At 29.4% G+C, this 19,489-nt stretch overlaps 1 protein-coding gene across 4 annotated transcripts in view; it reads right to left on the bottom strand.

Annotated features, from left to right (window-relative positions):
* LOC100213424 (radial spoke head protein 6 homolog A) overlaps positions 1-19,489 on the bottom strand; it is a 47,346-nt gene that overhangs the window by 9,144 nt on the left and 18,713 nt on the right. For all 4 annotated transcript variants that reach the window (XM_065820129.1, XM_065820130.1, XM_065820131.1 and 1 more), the window contains 4 exons: positions 12,841-12,900; positions 12,543-12,729; positions 11,361-11,446; positions 5,933-5,969 (listed from right to left, as the gene is read on the bottom strand). In XM_065820129.1, coding sequence (XP_065676201.1) covers positions 5,933-5,969; positions 11,361-11,446; positions 12,543-12,729; positions 12,841-12,900 — 370 coding nt within the window. The remainder of the gene's footprint in view (positions 1-5,932; positions 5,970-11,360; positions 11,447-12,542; positions 12,730-12,840; positions 12,901-19,489) is intronic.

Here is a 19,489-nt window from a genome sequence, read left to right as displayed (position 1 = left end):
CCCTACAACACTTTGGAACTTGTAGTAGTAGTGGTGTGTAGTAGTGGTGTAGTGGTAGAGCGCTCGCTTCATAAGCAAGAGGTTCCGAGTTCAATTCTCATCACTTCCCTGGTAGTACCGCGCTCAACTTGTTTCTCCGCACAGCGGCCTTGTTCGTCAAGGTTCCTGTTTCAGAGTTATAGAGTTGAGAGAGGGTTATAACCACATGTAGCCTCCTCATCTGTAGTGGCCTTCTTGGCCTTGGGGATGAATTACAAAAAAATATATATATATACATATATATATATATATTAGGGTGGCCCTAAAAACAACTTTTTTGAAAAAAATCTGCTCCCACCCCTTAAATGTGTTCTATATAATACGAAAACACTAGGTTTAAATTTTTTTTTGAAAAAAACATATTTATAGAGGTCCCCCAAGACCCTTTAATATTTAACGGGTCCCTAATATTTTCAAAAAAAAAGTTTCTCAAAAATAGGTCAACCTGGTACTCAAATGAAGCACAATTATATAAAAATTTCAAAAATAATATTCATTTTGAAAAATAAATTTGAAGTTTAAACTTATTTATCACAATTATCATGAAAAATTCACTTATTTCATTTTTTGCTAAAAAACAAGATTTTTACGTAGTAAAACCTAAAATAACTATATTATTTCAAAATGAATGTTATTTTTGAAATTTTTATATAATTTCGCTTCATTTGAGTACCAGGTTGACCTATTTTCGAGAAACTTTTTTTTTTAATTATTAGGGACCCATTAAATATTAAAGGGTTTTGGGGGACCTCTAAAAATATTTTTTATTCAACAAAATTTTAAACCTAGTGTTTTTGTATTATATAGAACACATTTAAAGGGTGGGAGCAGATTTTTTTCAAAAAAATTGTTTTTAGGGACACCCTAATATATATATATATATATATATATATATATATATATATATATATATATATATATATATATATATATATATATATATATATATATATACAGGGGCTATTCTAGGAAAAATATTTGGGCAGCCGTACCCCCGTCCTGGAGAAATTTAGCGAAAATATTGCCAAATATAAGAGTTTTTTTTGTGAAAGAAACAACATTTGCCATAAAAAACATGAAAAAAAAAAAAAAAGAACCTCAATTTTTAATTTGGGCGGCGCCCAAGTACGGTTGACACTGAAATGAAAACGGTTGTTGAAAATGGTCTAAAATAGCCCCTGATATATATATATCTATCCTTATATAGTAGTCGAAAGAGACTTTAATGGTAAAAGAAGTCTCTTTTTTTTTCTTAACGTTTTTTTTTTCACATTTAAGCAACATCAACAATTAGGCGACATTTTAATGTCATTTTATATAGAATGACAAAAAAATAATTGTACAATTAGAAAAGATAGAAACATTTTAAAAAGCATGCATTAAAAAACATATTATACTTAATATTTCCAATTTGTCGTATTTGGCAAGTGTTTTACATTAAAACACTTGTCTCTTAACATTACAATTCAAAGAAATACCAAAATTGACAATAAAGAGTTTTTTGTTAAATGATATCAATTTTAAAATTGTTTCGATAATGCTTTTCTAATATTAATATTAATATTGCTTAATATTAATATTGCTTTTGATAACACTTTTTTGCTACCTTTTGCAATAACTCTTCAATTTTAAAATTAAATAAAGCATGTTTTACAGAATAAATTTCATTAAATATATTCTAACATAATTAAATCAAAATTTTGAGAATATTTGTGTCCGATAAAAAGTTTAGTAAATAAATGCTGTTAATTAAACTTTTAAAAGGTTAAATCATTTGCTATTAGCCATTTTAACAAAAATCTTTTCGCTGCAACCATACATTTTTTTGAATAAAATTTGGCTGGCATAACATTAAAAACTAATTAAAATTTGATTAGTAAATCTCTTTAAAACCGTAACAAACTATATATTGATAAAAAGCTAAACAAATGAACTTTTCAATTAAATAAGTTATTAACACGCATCATTGAACAATAAGAAATGCAAAGTGCTTAAACCATTATAAATAATAACTAAGATATTAAAACTCATTTAATGTAAAAAAATAAATGTTTTTCTTCAAAAGACTATTGTAATTAGTGAGCAAAATACTTCTACACTTCTACAAGATAAGTTTTACAGTGTCTTTTTTATCAAGGATTTTTACTCAGGATTTTTCAACTTTGTCAAGTGATAACTTTTTATAATTACACAATATGGCTCTTTATTTGTTTTTGATTATGTAGAGAATTAATTAAACCTTAAGAACCAAACAAATTATGTGTCTAGAGTGAAAATTTATGTACAAAACAAGATAAATTGTGCTCAAACGCTGCTACCAGCAGTTTGCAGTCAAAATTTTATAAAATCAAAAGCCACTGTCAGCGGTAGTGAAAGAGTTAAATAATACAAAATAATTTTTTTAATAGAATCTTATTAAGAATAATAATCATTTTATAAGAATAAATATAACACAAAAATAATTTATAGCAACAGACAAGCTTGGAATATCTGAAATATTTTATTTATATTTTTAATTCAAAATTCGTAAAAATAACCAAAAAAAAGAGCTTAAAATGACTAAAAAAATTCTATAGTAATATACGATGAAAAAAAAACTTTTATATAACCATAAGTAACTAAACAAAATCTTTAGTAATCTTTAGTTATGAAATCTTTAGTAATGAAATCTTTAGTAATGAAATCTTTAGTAATGAAATCTTTAGTAATGAAAAAATAAAAATAAAAAATAAACAAAAAAAGAATTTTTAGATTTCTTATCGAATATTTTGTTTTACTCAAAAAAAATTCAGCCTAAACATTTTCTTTTATCATTCTTTTTAATACAAACACAACTTGACTCGGCACATTGGGATACCTTTAATAGTGGTTGCTTGCAGCCTTGTTGGGAGTGAATCAGAATAAAAAAAAATAATAATATAAGAAAAAAATGGATAACAATACCTTACAAAAGAAATTTAATACAATTTGGTGAGCCAAAAGATATATTTGACGGTCAAAGGTTGCCAACGACTTGTAAAGTTTTGAGAGTTTATTTTCACCATCATAAGAATGAAAAACTGTAACAAAAAGAATCTGTTAAAATGGCCGTTCAACAGCTATGCGAAATTTGGGCCAAACCAAGGGTACCAACAACTGAACTGAACTTTCTAATATCATTAGAAAATTTGAGGATTTATTAGACGGTTACCGGAACGTCTGTTGCAATAAAAGTAGAAGAGTTGTTGCTCTAGAAACAGAACTTGAGCAGTCTATCAGCGTGTTGTTTGACATTTCTCACCATGATTGCATGAATTTGATTACAATTGAAAAAGATAAACTGTTTTTGATCGATCAGCAGTCTTAAAGGAAACATGCCATGAGTGGTGTGAATACCAACTTGTCCAAGAAAGAAGAGAGAAAGGCGAAAAGAGTGTCCAAAGAGGTAGAACAACGATCCAAAGAAAAAGAAAGAAAGAACAGTGCTGCTGAATCTGCAACTTTGTCCAGAGCAGGCCTGTTCACTAGTTCTGAAGCTGAATCATTCCAAGATGAGGCATCTGGAGAAGAACAGGCCAGCTTCAATAAGACTCCAAAACGTGCAAAAGTAGTGGCTAAGTATGTTTTAACACCTAAGGTTTCAGCAGTGTTGGATCGTACAAATATCAGCGACAGAAAAGCTGCATTTATCCTCACAGCAGCAGCACAAATATTTAGCAACCAAGATGTAACTATCCTGCCACTGTCTACTAGTAGTATTAGTAGAAACAGAGGAATGCACCAAATCCATCAAGCTGACACCATGAAAGCTTCATTTGCTGCTGATGGCCCCTTGTTGGTCCATGTTGACGGTAAACTACTTCCAGCCATGCGCGGTGAACCAGAGAAAGAAGACTGTATCGCAATTCTGGTAACAGGTTGTCATACCGAGAAACTTCTTGCCATCCCCATAATTGGACAGGGAACAAGAGAACATGTGGCACAGTCAACATTTGCAACTTTACTGGAGTGGAATCTGACAGAGCAGATTGCTGGAATATCATTTGACACAACTGCACTTAACACAGGTCGTTTAAAAAGATCTTGTGTTTTACTGGAGAAGAAGTAAGGCAAAGAAATACTCTGGCTTGCTTGTAGACATCACGTGTTTGAAGTGGTATGTGGAGACATGTTAAGAAATTGTTTGGTCTGACATCTGGTCCAAGTATAGCACTATTTTGTTGTTTTCAGGAATTCTGGCCTCAAATAGACCATGCTGATTACAAGTGTTGTATGGATAGTCGATTAAATGCCAGTCTTGACAACCTCAAGCATGTGGTCATTTTCGCAAAGAATGTTCTAGTGGGACAAGAAGGATGTCTTCCTAGAAAAGATTACCAAGAACTTTTCGAACTCACATTAATTTTCCTGGGATACTGTCCTCCAAGAGGTAATAGTTTCAGAGTTCCTGGTGCATTCCATCATGCAAGATGGATGTCAAAGTTGCTATACAATTTGAAAACCTTTCTGTTTCAACACCAATTCAAACTGACAAAGCATGAAAGCAGTGCTTGCCTAGAGTTCAGTTTGTTTGTCACACTGATTTATGTGAAGGCTCACATCTCCAAATGCATCCAATGCTCTGAGCAACAATCTGAACTTCATTTGAGTCATTGCAGACTACCATTCAACTAATGATGCAGTAGCCAAAACAGCTGCCAGTGCAATTGGACGCCATTTATGGTATTTTAGAAAAGAAATGGTACTTTTTAGCCTCTTCTCAGACATGGTGACACTGAACACAAATCAGAAAATGGTGAGTTAACTATGAGAGCACCCAGCAGGGGTGAAGATCGTTCAGTCAGACATACAGGAAAAGAAAACCTCAGCACAAAAACTCTCAATCATTTCATTGGACCTGCATCTCACCTGTCCTTTGCAGCCCTTCAAATTGACACCACTTTTTTGTCAGAAGATGTAGATAAGTGGCCAGAACTGCCATCGTTCATCATTGGAAAGAACACTGCCAAACCTTTAAAAATAATCAAAGACAGCGCTGAGAGAGTCATTGCTTTAGCCACTACATTCAATTACTCACTGACTTAACAGAAAGACCAGAAACAATATCTGTTTTAAATTGTTGAACAACATCGTAAACGCTCTCCTAACTCAAAGAAAGCTAGGCTATCTATCTATCTATCTATCTATATATATATATATATATATATATATATATATATATATATATATATATATATATATATATATATATATATATATCCTTATATAGTAGTCGAAAGAAACTTTAATGGTAAAAAAAGTCTCTTTCAACACTTTTTTTTACATTTAAGCAACATCAACAATTAAGCGATATTTTAATGTTGTTTTATATAGAGTGACGAAAAAATAATTGTCCAATTAAAAAAAAGAAACATTTTAAAAATTGTATTAAAAAAATGAGTTGTTAAAATATTTAATTTTTTTCTTGATATCTTAAGAAGTATTTTTTTAAAAATCTATTTTGCAAACAAATTTGCTTGTCAAGCCTTTTAAAATTTAGCTAATAGATTCAATGCGAAATAAAACTGTCTGCAAAAAATTAATTAGCAGAAAAATTAATAGGCTTAAAAAAATAAATCATTAAACTAATTAAATAATCAAGCTGTTAAGTAAAATTGAATATATCACACTAGGCACTTACATAAATATATAATTGCTCTAAAAATAAAATATAATCAAGTAAATTGTGTCAAAGAAAACAACATTGTCTTCCCATCAACATAGGTTGATTTAAAAATTAAAAAAAAACCAAATTGTCCTTTTACTACAAAATACTATGAAAGAGTATAAAATTAAACTACCCATAAGTTTTTGAAAATCTAAATCACCCAGAAATTATTAAATAAGTAATATAAACAAAATAAACAATACATGCCGGTATCATCTTCTTTTTCTTCAGTTTCAATGCTATCCTAAATAAGTTAAAGTTTTCAGACATTGTAAATACAAGAATTAGCTTTATAAAAGTATCTCTAAAAACTTCATTTCTACTTAAAAAAGCTGAACAAAAAATCATGAAAACTCATGATTGATTAATTTTTTAATAAAAAATAGTTCACCCATTAAAGTATAAGTGTTTTGGGGTTCATCAATAAATATTAAAAATGCTGCAAATGATTGTAATCAATTAAGATACCAAATTCAGTGGTGTAACCTCAAGTTTTTTCCTAGTTGCCATTCTGGCAACTAACATACCATTAAAGTCTTACTCGAGTTGTCATAACATACCATTGAAGTCTTACTCAAGTTGTCTGCTATGATTATCAGTAATCCGGTATGTTAAATTTTTTTCTTAACTGTAGGGAAACAACGGAAAAAAATTAATTAAAATACCGGATTTCTAAAATATGAATAACAAAAAACTATTTAATTAAAAATAAATTATTTAGTAAAAAAAATGGAATTGAGGATTAAAAAATAGTATAAACAAATACTGAAAATTGTTTAATGATATTAAGTTAAGTTACAAAATACACCTAAAAAATGATCATGAAAAATTTTAACAGAAGTAATCTTCCATTTAAAAATCGGTTGCTTTTTATCCATGTAACAGGGCTTGTGATGAAGTGAGCGCGATTGCGCTCCGCTCGTAAAACGCGTCCGTAAACGCGTCCGTAAACGGTATTTTCAAACGTTCTAGGCGCGATAAACAACGCTCGTTCAGCTTAAAACGAGTGTATAAAATAACGCTCGTCCAATAGTTCGGGATTATTTTTTTATTTTCATAAAATATTTAAAAAAGATTTATTATTAAAGATATTCTGTTATCAAAGCACTGATATAAAATATAAAGCACAACGTCGTTCTCTTTTGCACTAACGTAATGAATGAGCAGTTTAAAGTCGTTAATAGTCACTAATTTCAATAATGGAATGTGCACGTGGAAACACAATGTGAATATAAAATGGGCAAATAAAATGAGAATAGAAAATTAAAAAAACCATTATAAGAAAATTGAAAAGAGTATTTTTAATCTTGTGAAAATATCAAGTAAGATTTTTTTGTTTTTTTGTTTTTCGTTATTCACCTCCTCAAGGCCGAGAAGGCCACTACAGATGAGGAGGCTACTTAATAGTAGTTATAACCCTCTCTCAACTCTATAACTCTGAAACACGAACCTTGACGAACAAGGCCGCTGCGCGGAGAAACGAGTTGAGCGCGGTACTACCAGGGACGTGGTGGGGATCGAACTTGGAACCTCTCGCTTATGAAGCGAGCGCTTTACCACTACACCACTACCGCATTTATTTGATTTATTGTTTGTAATATTCCACACATCGTTTATAATAAAAATAAATATTAATAATTGAGTAATTTTTAAATTAGTTTTTGTTCATGGTATAGGTTTTTTATTAACTATTATTTATTTTAACTCAAATTTAAAACGATTCTGTTGTTTAGAATGTTCGCAATCAAGGACATTCGAAAAGGAAACAAAGTAATGATGTCAACATTTATTAAATGGAAAGTTATTACTCTTATTTATTATTATTTCAAATTATTCTTGTGTTATTTTTTTAAGATAAAAAAACGTAATTTAAAAAAGAAATTTTTGAAAAAATTAAATAATTAATTTGAATAAAAAATATCAAGAAATATAAAAACCATTAACCGTTAATTAAGTTTACAGCATAACATTTTAAAATACTTATATCAAAACAACGAAGCAAAACTAAGTCACTAAATTATACTTCAATACTAAATCAATAAGAAGTTACGTTTTTGTTTGATATTATTTTTTTATAACATAAATAGTTAAAAATAAAATCGCGATCTGACAATATACAAGAAGTTTGGAAGTATAAAAATCTAATTCGTTGAAGTAGTTTCATGAGTGTGATACTAATTCAAACATTTTTTGATGAAATAATTATGTAACAAATAAAAAAAGATATAAAAAATAAAATACTTTTTATGAGCATCGCCTTCAGCAATTTTCATGATCGCGCTCGCTGACGTTATCTCGAGCGCACATTATCACACTCGATGAAAACATATTTTAATTTTACGAGCGCGATATAACACGCTTAACGATTTTCTTCATCGCAAGCCCTGATGTAAGCTGGCTTTTTTTGCTGTGTTGCACCCAATTTATTCCCAAATTTTGGTTTGAGAAGCCATGTTTAAAAAATTGTTGAGGGCTAAAGTTTTCTAAAGTTGGGCCATTAAAATATATTTTAAGTTGCATACTGAATAACCTGTTAAAGACAATAACTCTTTTATTCCCTTTTACATTTTTCAATGAGCTGAAGTCGCACTCTGCATCTGCTGAACTTACTGTTAAACTGATTTCTTACCAAGATTTTGGTGGATTTCTTACCAAGATTTTTTTTTACACATAGCCTAGTTGATCATGTGTTCTTTCAAAAAAATCTACACTGGTAAAATAGCACAAATATCTACACCTTTGCATAATATTTGATCATTGACAGCTTTATCAGTAACTAGAGGATTGGTGCTGGTGTTGAAAATATCTGTTTTACATATTTTTTTCATTTTAACTTAGAAAGAACTAACTGTTTTTTCACCTCTTACTGCAAAGCAAACTCTCTACAGCATCAAACCTACTTGGCAAATTAATACATATGGTCTTTGAAAATTGCCCTTTATTATTTTAACAATGCATAAATGATTGTTTAAAGAAATATTCCTATCATTAAAATTGTAGGAAGTCATAAGCTTTTTCCAATAAAAACCCAATTTTGAAATCTTTCTAAATTAAGTATCGATTGCTCTTACACAGACTTTACTTCAATGACAGTTACATTATTTTTCTGCGTAGAAAGAAAATTTAAAACAATTATTATAAGATAAGTTGCAAGTTTAACTTAAGAAGACTGCAGTACTTATTTTAGAAAATATTGCTATTGCTTGACATACAACTAAGAGGTAAGACTGATAATCAACAATATAAGCAACATGCTTTTGACTTCTGAGCTGCTCAACAGAGATTGCAAAGTAAGTAGCAATGTGAGCACTTTTCCTGTTTAATATATTTTCAAGGCGTTTACTATGGTAAATATCTACAGAGTTCCATTTATGTGGATCAATAAACTGCTGAAATTATAGTGAATGAATGATAAAATACGAAGAGCTTTTTGCAGAGTTTAGAAACTGCAGCCATTGCAGCTGTCTTTCCTTGCAAGTTGCAAACAATGTGATATACAATGCGTACCCATCATATAATTACATTAGAGTTTTCTTTCATCTTTGTAAACCTGAATGTTTACAAGTCAACACAATTGCTCCATCAGTAGTAATTCTATTCATAAATGGAAAAACTTTTAAGGATACTTAGCCATGTGATCACTTGGTCATCTTTATTATTAGTTGGTGTATCCAATTCTTCATCACGTAAGATTTCCAGGTTTATCCTCGATAAACGTTGAACTAATGTCATCATTGGCGTTTTGTTGTTCCTGTATGTTAAAACAACTGTATTGCGCATTATCAAACCCATCAGCTCCAAGAAATGAAACTCATGGTACCCACTTCAATTTTCAATTCAGTTTGTAAGAGTTTTAAATATAAAAATAAATTCATGTAATTTTTCTGCATTTGGTCTAGTAACACAATTGATGGCTAAGAAACTTTACATTAATAACATTAATTTATTAATGTTATTAATGTAAAAATATATACAATTAATGTAAAGTTTACTTTACATTAATTGTATAACAAATGTATAATAAGCATAGCTCAAATTCAAAAAAAAAATTTTTTGGCTTATTTTTTAGCTTTTCTTTTTTTAACTTAAAAATATATTCCCGATAGTTATACCAAATTTAAGAACAGAGTTTCTGTTGTGATATGTGTTCCCTACATCTATACATGGAATACAAAATCTGTAAAAAGTTTCCATTTTACTAAAACAACATACACGTTTTCAAGTCTTTTGATATTCTGTAAGAGCAGTCTGAACTCACTGTGCTTCACTTAAGAGACAATCTTTTTCTTTCAATTGGTTTTGTTTCTTTCAATTGCTAGTCCATTTAAAAAGTTCAAAGATTTGCAATCGTTTCATACATTTTCAAAACGGAAAGTTATAGCTCCAAAAACAAAAGGATACTGTTTCAAATCACCAAGTAAAGGAATATAATTTGCTTCCAAGTTGTTGTTTGCAAAATGTTTTAGCTGACAATATTTACAGATCATAACATAGACAATCCTTTCATCTTCTTTTATCAGCTTCTCTCCTGTTACTCTTTATGCAGCATCAGTAACTTTATGCTTACAGAATCTTTACAATACTCATAATATAAGTTGCCTAATTTTGAGTATCGAACCAAAAAAACTCTGCAAGCCAAGCGATCTAAAATGTTCTTACTTGTTTGTTTTTATCACACTCTATGTCATTTCCGTTTTGTTTTTTATTGTGCTTTTGTGGATCAAATCTGAAAAAAAATAAACTTTTTTATGAAAATAATAATATTTTAATATTATCACTCAATCTTCAATCATTTTATGTTGAATGTTTTTAATTTAATTTACAACAATTTACAACAATATACAACAACTTTTTTTAGAAAAAGTTTCTGCATTATTAATTCAAAAAAAAATAATCAATGTTTAAGCTTTTGATTTATAATGAAAATTATTTTAACTCTGAGGAACAAAAAGTTATTATATAAAAAGTTATTATAGCATTAGTAATGATTCATGTACCCATTTGCTGCTGCTGCCCAGCATGCTATGTTTCTTAAATGTAAAACTAACTAAATATATCGGAATTTCAGTTACAGAGCTGTCTTTAAACCTAGTGTTGCCACACTTCAGCAAACCAGGTGTTTTATCTTTAGAGATACAGTACCAACAAACTAGCCCACACAAACCAATAGGAATGAATTTGGATAATGGTCAAAATCTAAAAACAGGTTTTTGGAAACTAATAATGTGTTTTATTCAAATAAAAAATTGACGTCAATATAATGTTTTCTTTAACGAGTTTTTTAAAAACTTTGTAAAATTATTTTGTTTTATAGTCTGATGATGAGACTGTCTCTATTGGTCTCTAAGTATTACTAATAAATAAATAATTGTTTTGAAAGTCTCCATAAAAAGAAATAATTTAAAATAAAAAAAACAATTTTACTCCCATATTTCGACTAAATTGACTGTTAGTTAATTTAGTCAATTTTAAAAATGTATTAGTTGACTTTAGTTGACTAATTATCATAACAGACAACTTAAGTAAAAAATATACGATATTTCAGTGGCCCTGGAAAAAACTGGAGGTTCCACCCCTGCTATATACTAGCAAAAATTAAAAAAAGAAAAGCAAAAATTAAAGAATTTTTTCTAACATCAACTTCTTTCTCATCTTCCCCTTCACCTTCTTTGAATTCACCTTCAGCAATAATGTAATTAGCTTGGGTACCAAATATTTTACCTATATGAATAGAATCAAATAAAAAACGGAAACAAAAATACTGGAAAGTTTTAAAATAATGTTTTGTTAAACAATATATATATTATTTATGCAAAAATAGTTTAGTAAAAGATAAGGTTACACTATTAACAAAAATTCTTTAATTGAATTAAAATGATCTAAACAGAATATATACTATAAGCAGATATATTGCCCATCATCATTAAAGTACATTATGAAAGGTCATAATCAACAACTGGCACAGCAACAAGTACTGGACCACATGCAGAGAAAGAAATTTTTCACAAAAAGTGTTGTGTCCCAGTGGAATACCCTGCTGCAAACAGTAATTGATGCAACCTCTGTTAACATGTTTAAATATCGTGGGATTTAATTATTATAAATAGAATATTCAAATTGGTAAAAGAGAAACATAAAAAAATAATGTCTTATAATATATTCTTATAGTATGCTAATAGTGTGAGATAGATGTGTTTGAGTATTAAGACTGCCAGTATAGAGGTGCTTGATGCAGCATTTCTTTATTGATAATTTTTAAACAAATAGTAGCAAACATTGTTTTTATTAATTTTCAAAATGTCAACAATTCTTACTCTTAGATTTTTAATATACAGGAGGGGATATTAAAAGTAAGCTTATTAAAAGTAAATCTTGTAAATTTAAGAGAAAATCATGTAAATTTCAATTTGTCAAAAATTAGGTCTTTATTTATTTTTCACCATAGACTTTACCAAAACTTACATGAGCATATTAAATCCAATTGAAATTATTATGAAACAGCTGTTAAAATGCGCATTTGACCGCAAGCCACACTATTATTAAAATTCCTGTTTCGTAAAAAGTTCCTATCTTCCTTTTTGGTGGTGGTGGTTTGTGATGATAATAATGATAATAGTAAGGATGATGATGATAATGATGATGGAAGTGGTGGCGGCTATAGAGATTTATGGCATTACTTAAGTAAATGAACGTGACAATGGAAATGGCAATCAATGACAATGATGAATGACAACTAACTATTGATAATGAAAAAACCAATATTAAAGTAAACATAGCAGAAACCAGATCATGTATCTATAAAAAAATGGAGCCATACCCCAAAATCGAACGCTTGCAAGGGGAACATTAGAAATAAGCTCCTTCAAAGACAAAAATATATGATAAATTTCTTCTTTCCCAATGCCAATTGAACCTTGTTCAAAGTAAAATGCCAATTGCGAACAATTTGGTAAAGAAACTTCAAAAAATTCTTCCTCATTTTCAACACTTTCATCTTCTATTTTCTAAAGCATAAACAAATGATCGTATATATTCGTTTTACATTTATCTCATTTATATTTTTTACAATACAATTTTAATTTTCATTTCTTGAACAAATAAAATAATATAATTACCTCAAACAGCTTTAGTTTTAAAGCAGCATACTCGATTTGCTTAGATGAATCAGTTAACATCTACAAAGAAATTTGCTTATATAAATCAGTAAAAATCTACAACAAAATATTGTTTACATAAATCAGTAAAAATCTACAACAAAATATTGCTTAGATAAGTCAGTAAACTCAATAAAAATATTTTGCTTAAATAAATTTTTTACTTTTTTTATTTATTTAAGGAGATAAACTATTAAGAACAAGAAAAGTTCATAATTATAGATAAATAAATTCAAACTAAAAAAAAAAAGAAAATCTTATTTAAGATATGTATAAGAAAATCATATTTGAGAACAAGGAAGTTTAGGATTTAACAAACCAGCATTTAGTCTCCCTTTTACTAGTTTTTGTTACTCTAACAGAAACTCTTCTTAATTACTAAAAGGGTTATACTAATAAAATAACTAAAAATACTAGAGTTATACTAATAAAAAGACTAAAAAAAACTATATATATATATATATATATATATATATATATATATATATATATATATATATATATATATAGTTTTTAAAACAGAGCAATAATAAATGGGAAAAAAACACATACTAAAACTTTTTAGTCCCTATGTAATAAGTTATAAATAAATTGAAATATTTCATGACCCAAAGGTAAATTACTGCTGTAGAGTGGTAGCCCTCCGATGAAAGAATATGAATTGGTGTATACAATTGCAAATGAACTACAAAATCTACAAGAATCCATGATTATGAGTGTAATCAATAAAAAATCGATTGAAGAAATAAATAATGAGGCCCTAGAGCAGACAAAAATAGGACTACCCATTAAGAGAGTCAAATATAATAGCCGTAGTTTTTAAAGAGTCTGAAAATAGAAGTAATGAAGATCTTAAAAAGAATATTTTGAAGCAATCAAAGTCAACCACAAGGAAATTATTCACGTTCATTGTTACAAAAAAAGAAACAACCCGCCTAGCAATCACCAGAACATGAACCAGGACAACCAAAATCCAATTGGTGTAATAAAAGTTGTGTTCAAGTCAACAGATGTAAAATGAGACACTCTAGCAAAAGTTGCAGACCAAGAAGCTTTAATAAACTATATAACAAAAAGAAGCAAAAGAATGAAGACCTTATGAAAGCTAACCTAAATGAATCCTTTCGATGGGTCATCCACAGACAGACTGGATCTGTGCGTTGCATTGACACATTCCAATCTGCCGATAACAAGAAGTGTGTTTAGATTAACAAACAACAATCAGATTAAACAGCAACAACAAAACTCAATAAAAATTATCCTTAAGCCCTCACTAAAACCATTAACACCACTACCACCATGTCAATCAAGACTATTGCTGGCCGCCAGTAAATCAAACCAAACTAAAAAAATATTTCTTAATCCACATAAAGAACTTTTTCTGGGCAAATAATCCTCGTCTGCTAAACAAAGACAATGAGATAAACTAATTGCAAGAGTTGATAACGAGATAGCAGGGTTAGGGTGGTACTACACCACTTTATCAGAGTTTACAGCTAACACTTTATTTTTACATGATGGTTTTGCTTGTTAAACTTTGATTTATGAATAAACAAATTCAAATGAATAGAAAATCATTTATCAAACTTTTTTCATTTTACACTGTGTTTTATCAATAAAGACTCATCAGAAATGAATGTTCAAATTACTAAAACTTTAATTTATACCAAATATTAAGTTATAGGAAATCATTAATGTCTTAACTTATTTCAAATTTTTCCTGTAGGCATAACATGCATTTTTTGGAAATATTATTATATATTATTAGGTACTGTTTTAAGGATGGACCAATTCAATATAAATATTTTTCTTTCAACTCCCATATCTATTTTGACAGCATGGTGTCTTTTGAATAGTTTTTATTTTTAAAAGATTGCTTATGGTTGGCAAAACATTTTTCCACATTTTTCCATTCACCCTCGGTTAAGCTAATATATTATTTATCAGGAAAATTCTTAGAGGAAACAACACATTTATGTTGTTTTATGTACCACACTTTTTAATAAACATTTTCCACTCATCGGGCAATTATTCTTTGTTTACAATTACAATTTTCTGTTATTTTTTCATTTAGGATTTCTTTTTTGTTTAGCAAATCATTATTGCAACCATTTATAACTCTTTCCATATTTTTTGTGCAACTATAGCTAACTTCAATAGTATTTTGATTAAAAAATTTATGTAAATTATTAGAGGGCAGGAAATGCTTATTGACCAATTTTAAAAACACTTTTACTATGTTAGTGGAAATATTTTTGCAATATGGGGGGTTGAACCAAATTACATTTCTAGTTCTAATTCTCTTTTTTGTTTTCTTTTTTTCTGGGTCAAATTTTAGTTCAAACACTTGAAATTCACTTTTTTTAAGGGTATTTTGTAAATTCATTCAGAGGAATTTAATACATTTTCATTAGAGAAATTTTGGTTTAGCCTGTTATTAATTGAAATTGGGATTTGTTTTAGAATTTGGGGTTTGAGTTTGATATTAATATACAACAATTCGTCATTTGGTTTTTTGAAAGGCTATTTTAAATTTTCAGAGAGTTAATGTGGCATTACTTCACAATTTTTAAATATTTGTTTAATTCAATTTGAAACCCAATATTTTAAAAATTTTTTATATCTTTTCTAATTTTATTGAGCTGTGGACCAAATTGTTCATGCATTACTATTAAACCATTATCACAATAAAAGCCTAAATCAATAATATTGATTATTTTACTTAATAAATCTATAATACATAGTCCAACAAATTCACAAATTTCTGCTCCATCGTAACTGCCCATTATTACATCAAAGCAGTATGTTTTTCTTTTTCCAAAAAAAAACAGCTCTTAAGAGCTAGCATTTTTTTTCCCCGAACACTCTGGTTCATCATCAAGAGACACTCTAAAGAGCCAGCCTCTTTTATGCTATCTACTAAAATTCATTCTCTTGTTACTTATAATTCAATTAAGTCTTATCCTTTTACTGTGACTGTACCTAAGTGCTCTAAAAGTTCTTATTTATCTAGTTTTTTTTTCCTTGAACATCAGTTCTTTGGAATTCGCTCCCTTTATCTTATTTTCCTGATTCATATAATTTGCTATCTTTCAAGTCATCTATTAATCATTATCTTGCTCTATAAACTTCATTTTTTCTCTTCTGGTAACTTCCAACTCTAAAAGTGGTTGCATGCAGCCTTGTTGGAAGTGAAGATGTTTAAAAAAAATTATATAAATCTATTACAAAGGGTTAATAATTTTTGTAATTTTACTGATGATGGACTATGTAGTTTGAAACTTGTTTAAACAGTGTAATTAATTAGTTTAAACTAAAGTTTAACTTGTTTAAACAGTGTAATTAATATCATACAAACATTTATTTCTATTGTGCTTAAGTAATTTAAAAACAGAAAAAAAAACTGTTAAAAAAATACAAATTTGACATTGAAATAAGATCAAACAATAGTTTTCATGTTAACCAGGAACTGTTCTAAGTGTAAAATATGCACAACACACTAAACAATCACAGGCAATAAATATTTGTGTAGCTGATCGAGCAGTTATCAATTAATAGAACATTATCTTAGGCTCTATATAGATAAAATTTATGTGTGATTCAATCACTGTTATTTTAGCGGTGCGCTTTAAAGGTGAAATAACTCAAAATAACTTGAAATAACGTACAAATTAACTGTAATAAACTTAATCTATTAAAATAACTGACCGATAAGACAATATGGGATACGGTTGACAAATAATTAACCCAAAATAAACTGAAATAACATACAAATTAAATTTAATAAACTTAATCTATTGAAACTCTTATAATTGACTTATATTGATAAGAAATGAAGTAATGAAGACATCTGCAACAGTAGCTCATCAACTTACATCCAAATATTTATAAGATACCCAAATTAAGGGCATGCCGCTTTTTTAAAATATCAGTTGTCTAAAAATATTTTTCTGAACATTTATTGGAAACCGCACCCTCTTGGGTACACCACTTATTAACAAATTTCTTATTATTTAAAGTCGTTATAAAGATAAATTTAAAGAAGACAATCCAGTTAATTTCTGTTCATTTGCCAAAGCATGCTTTTTTTGCTATTTCAGCATGGTCATTGATCGTTCAGCTGTTGGGCTTTTTTTTTGACCTGATTTCTTACTGCCTTTGGGCAGTAATTGAGCAGCACTTTGAGTTTTCTGTCAGTTGATGTTGTTTGGTATCCTTGCACAGAATAACTTGTTCATTGCTTTCTGTTTGTCTTCAGTTGACATCTGTGACCATTGCTGTGGAGAAATAACATGCTGTTGATACTCTGGTGCCAGAGTGAATGATCCTGTACCAGTAATAGCTCGTTACTGATCCTGGTAAACAAAATTAGTTTACCAATGTAGGTTATGAGGTAGTTAGTAGCATTAACATGACACTTTTGTTGAACTTGATCTAGATTCCAAATTTGTGTGATTAGTTCCATTAGTGGTTATGGTTTCCAATTAACTGCACATTTCAGAATATGGTTGGCAGACACTGCATTATTGTTTGTCCAGTTATCTTGGACATTTTTGTCAAGACAAAGTTGGATCAACATCTTGTCCTTAAATATCAGGACTAGACATTGATCCAAATGCTTTAGAAATTTGTCTCTTTTTTTTGTTTTTGCAGATGTTTTGGACAAACTTGATTTGTTCTTCAAATACTATTGAGTCATCTGACAACACTGCACCTTGACTTCTAAACAAACCATATATAACCACTTGACGTACTTTTTTCTCCTGTCCTACTTTGTCTGCCAGATATAGCGCTACATTTTTTTTAGATGTCGGATACGCAAGACCTGATTGGATTTTGGAAAAGCAAATTTTTGGGGTGACATCATAGCCTTTTCTTGATCAGTACAAAAATTAAAATTTTCAGTTTTGCATGACAATTCTTTAAATTCATTCCGTAAATGCGTGAAGAAATGTGCACATGTACCATCAAATGCATCACCATGCAGGAACAATGGCTCAATGAAGACAATGATCAGATTTAATTGAAGATCTTTGCGGACTACAACTGGCATCTCAAATACTGTAACAGTGACATACACTTCTCCAAGATTAAAAGATCAATCAATCCCAACTACTGATACACAACCACTTGAACACGTAGCGTTTATTTGCTGTATTTTTTTTTCCAAATAAAGGATTACATTTGGAATTTTATTCTTTGTCTGCTCTAAACTTTGCACAAAGGGGTGATCATGAAGAACATAACTGACTTGTTGAACATTACCTATGAAGTTTCTTTGGTTTCCTGTTGATCTTAATGTCTTGTTTTTCAACTTATCATAATATTTTTCATGGTTTAGTAGTAGATCTTGGTAGATCGCTCTAGGTTGTCTGGTTTTTGCTTGTTTAATAGCATTCATTGCTGATCTGGATGTTCGTACTTAAGTAGATTGTGCACTGTTACTGTTTCCGTGTAGACATGATCTTGGATGTTTTCCAACATATTCAACAACACAGACATGTCTGTGTTGTTGAATACATTGGAAAACATTCTGGATCATGTCCATATGGAAACAACAACAATGTTTCCATGTGGACAGCAAATACATTGGAAAACATCCAGATCAGCAATGGATGCTATTAAACAAACAAAAATCAGACAACCTAGAGAGATAAAGTTGGCAATGTCTCTTCTTCTATCCAACGGATGCATTGTTTAAAATTATTGTTTGCTCGTAAACAAGCATAGTGCTGATGAAGCTGTATGACTGCAGATGGCAATGGCTGTGGCTCTAAAACATTGTAAGTAAACATTTGTTACTTTTAACAGTTTTAGAATATTTTCCAGTCCTTTTTATGACATTTTTAAAGTGACCTAAAGATAGACCAATTTAAAAAGAAACCGGAGAAATTCCACTTGCTCCTGTCCATGCCCCACAATCATCAACAAAGCAGCTTCGCAAACCATTTGTACATCTTTGAATATTTTCTTTATTCTTAACAAGAAAATATACATTTTCTTTTGGAATGGTTTCTGATATACATTTTAAACAATTGACTTTTTGAATATATTGTTAACCTCTGAAGCTTCTAAAAACTTTAGATTGTGAAGACTGTTGCTGGCATTTTGCTGTGCCACTATTTTTTGGTCACTGGCACCTTCAGCTTGTTTTTTGTGAATATACCTCTATTTCATTGTCTGATATGTCTGTGTCATTGAATGTTTATGTGAGATCATTTTAATTGGCCAGTGATGTAGTGCTTCTAAAGAAAAAAATATATTGTGGATTAATCATTATACATTTATATCTTGTTATATCTATATTTATATAGCTTGTTTAATAAAATTTACTGATTTTATTTTTTGGTTGACCTATATATTGTTTGCAATAATTATTGATTGTGTTATTTAGTCAGCCTGATTCTGTCTGAAACACATTTATCCAAAATGTTGAAGTCAATCTCACTTGCAGGTAGGCGCTTGTCAAGATAGACAATATGGTTGTAAACTTTTGTTTCTTCACTGGCATAAGTCCACACTTCTGCAGTTTCAAGATCCAATATTATTCTAACTCCTAATCCATAAACAACAACAGTGTGAGAATGTGCGATATTGCAGAAACTGCTAT

Source organism: Hydra vulgaris, chromosome 15 (assembly GCF_038396675.1).
Source record: "Hydra vulgaris chromosome 15, alternate assembly HydraT2T_AEP".
Classification (NCBI taxonomy): Eukaryota; Metazoa; Cnidaria; class Hydrozoa; order Anthoathecata; family Hydridae; genus Hydra; species Hydra vulgaris.
Note: the sequence above shows the minus strand (reverse complement) of the source record. Positions and strands in the feature narration are given on the sequence as shown.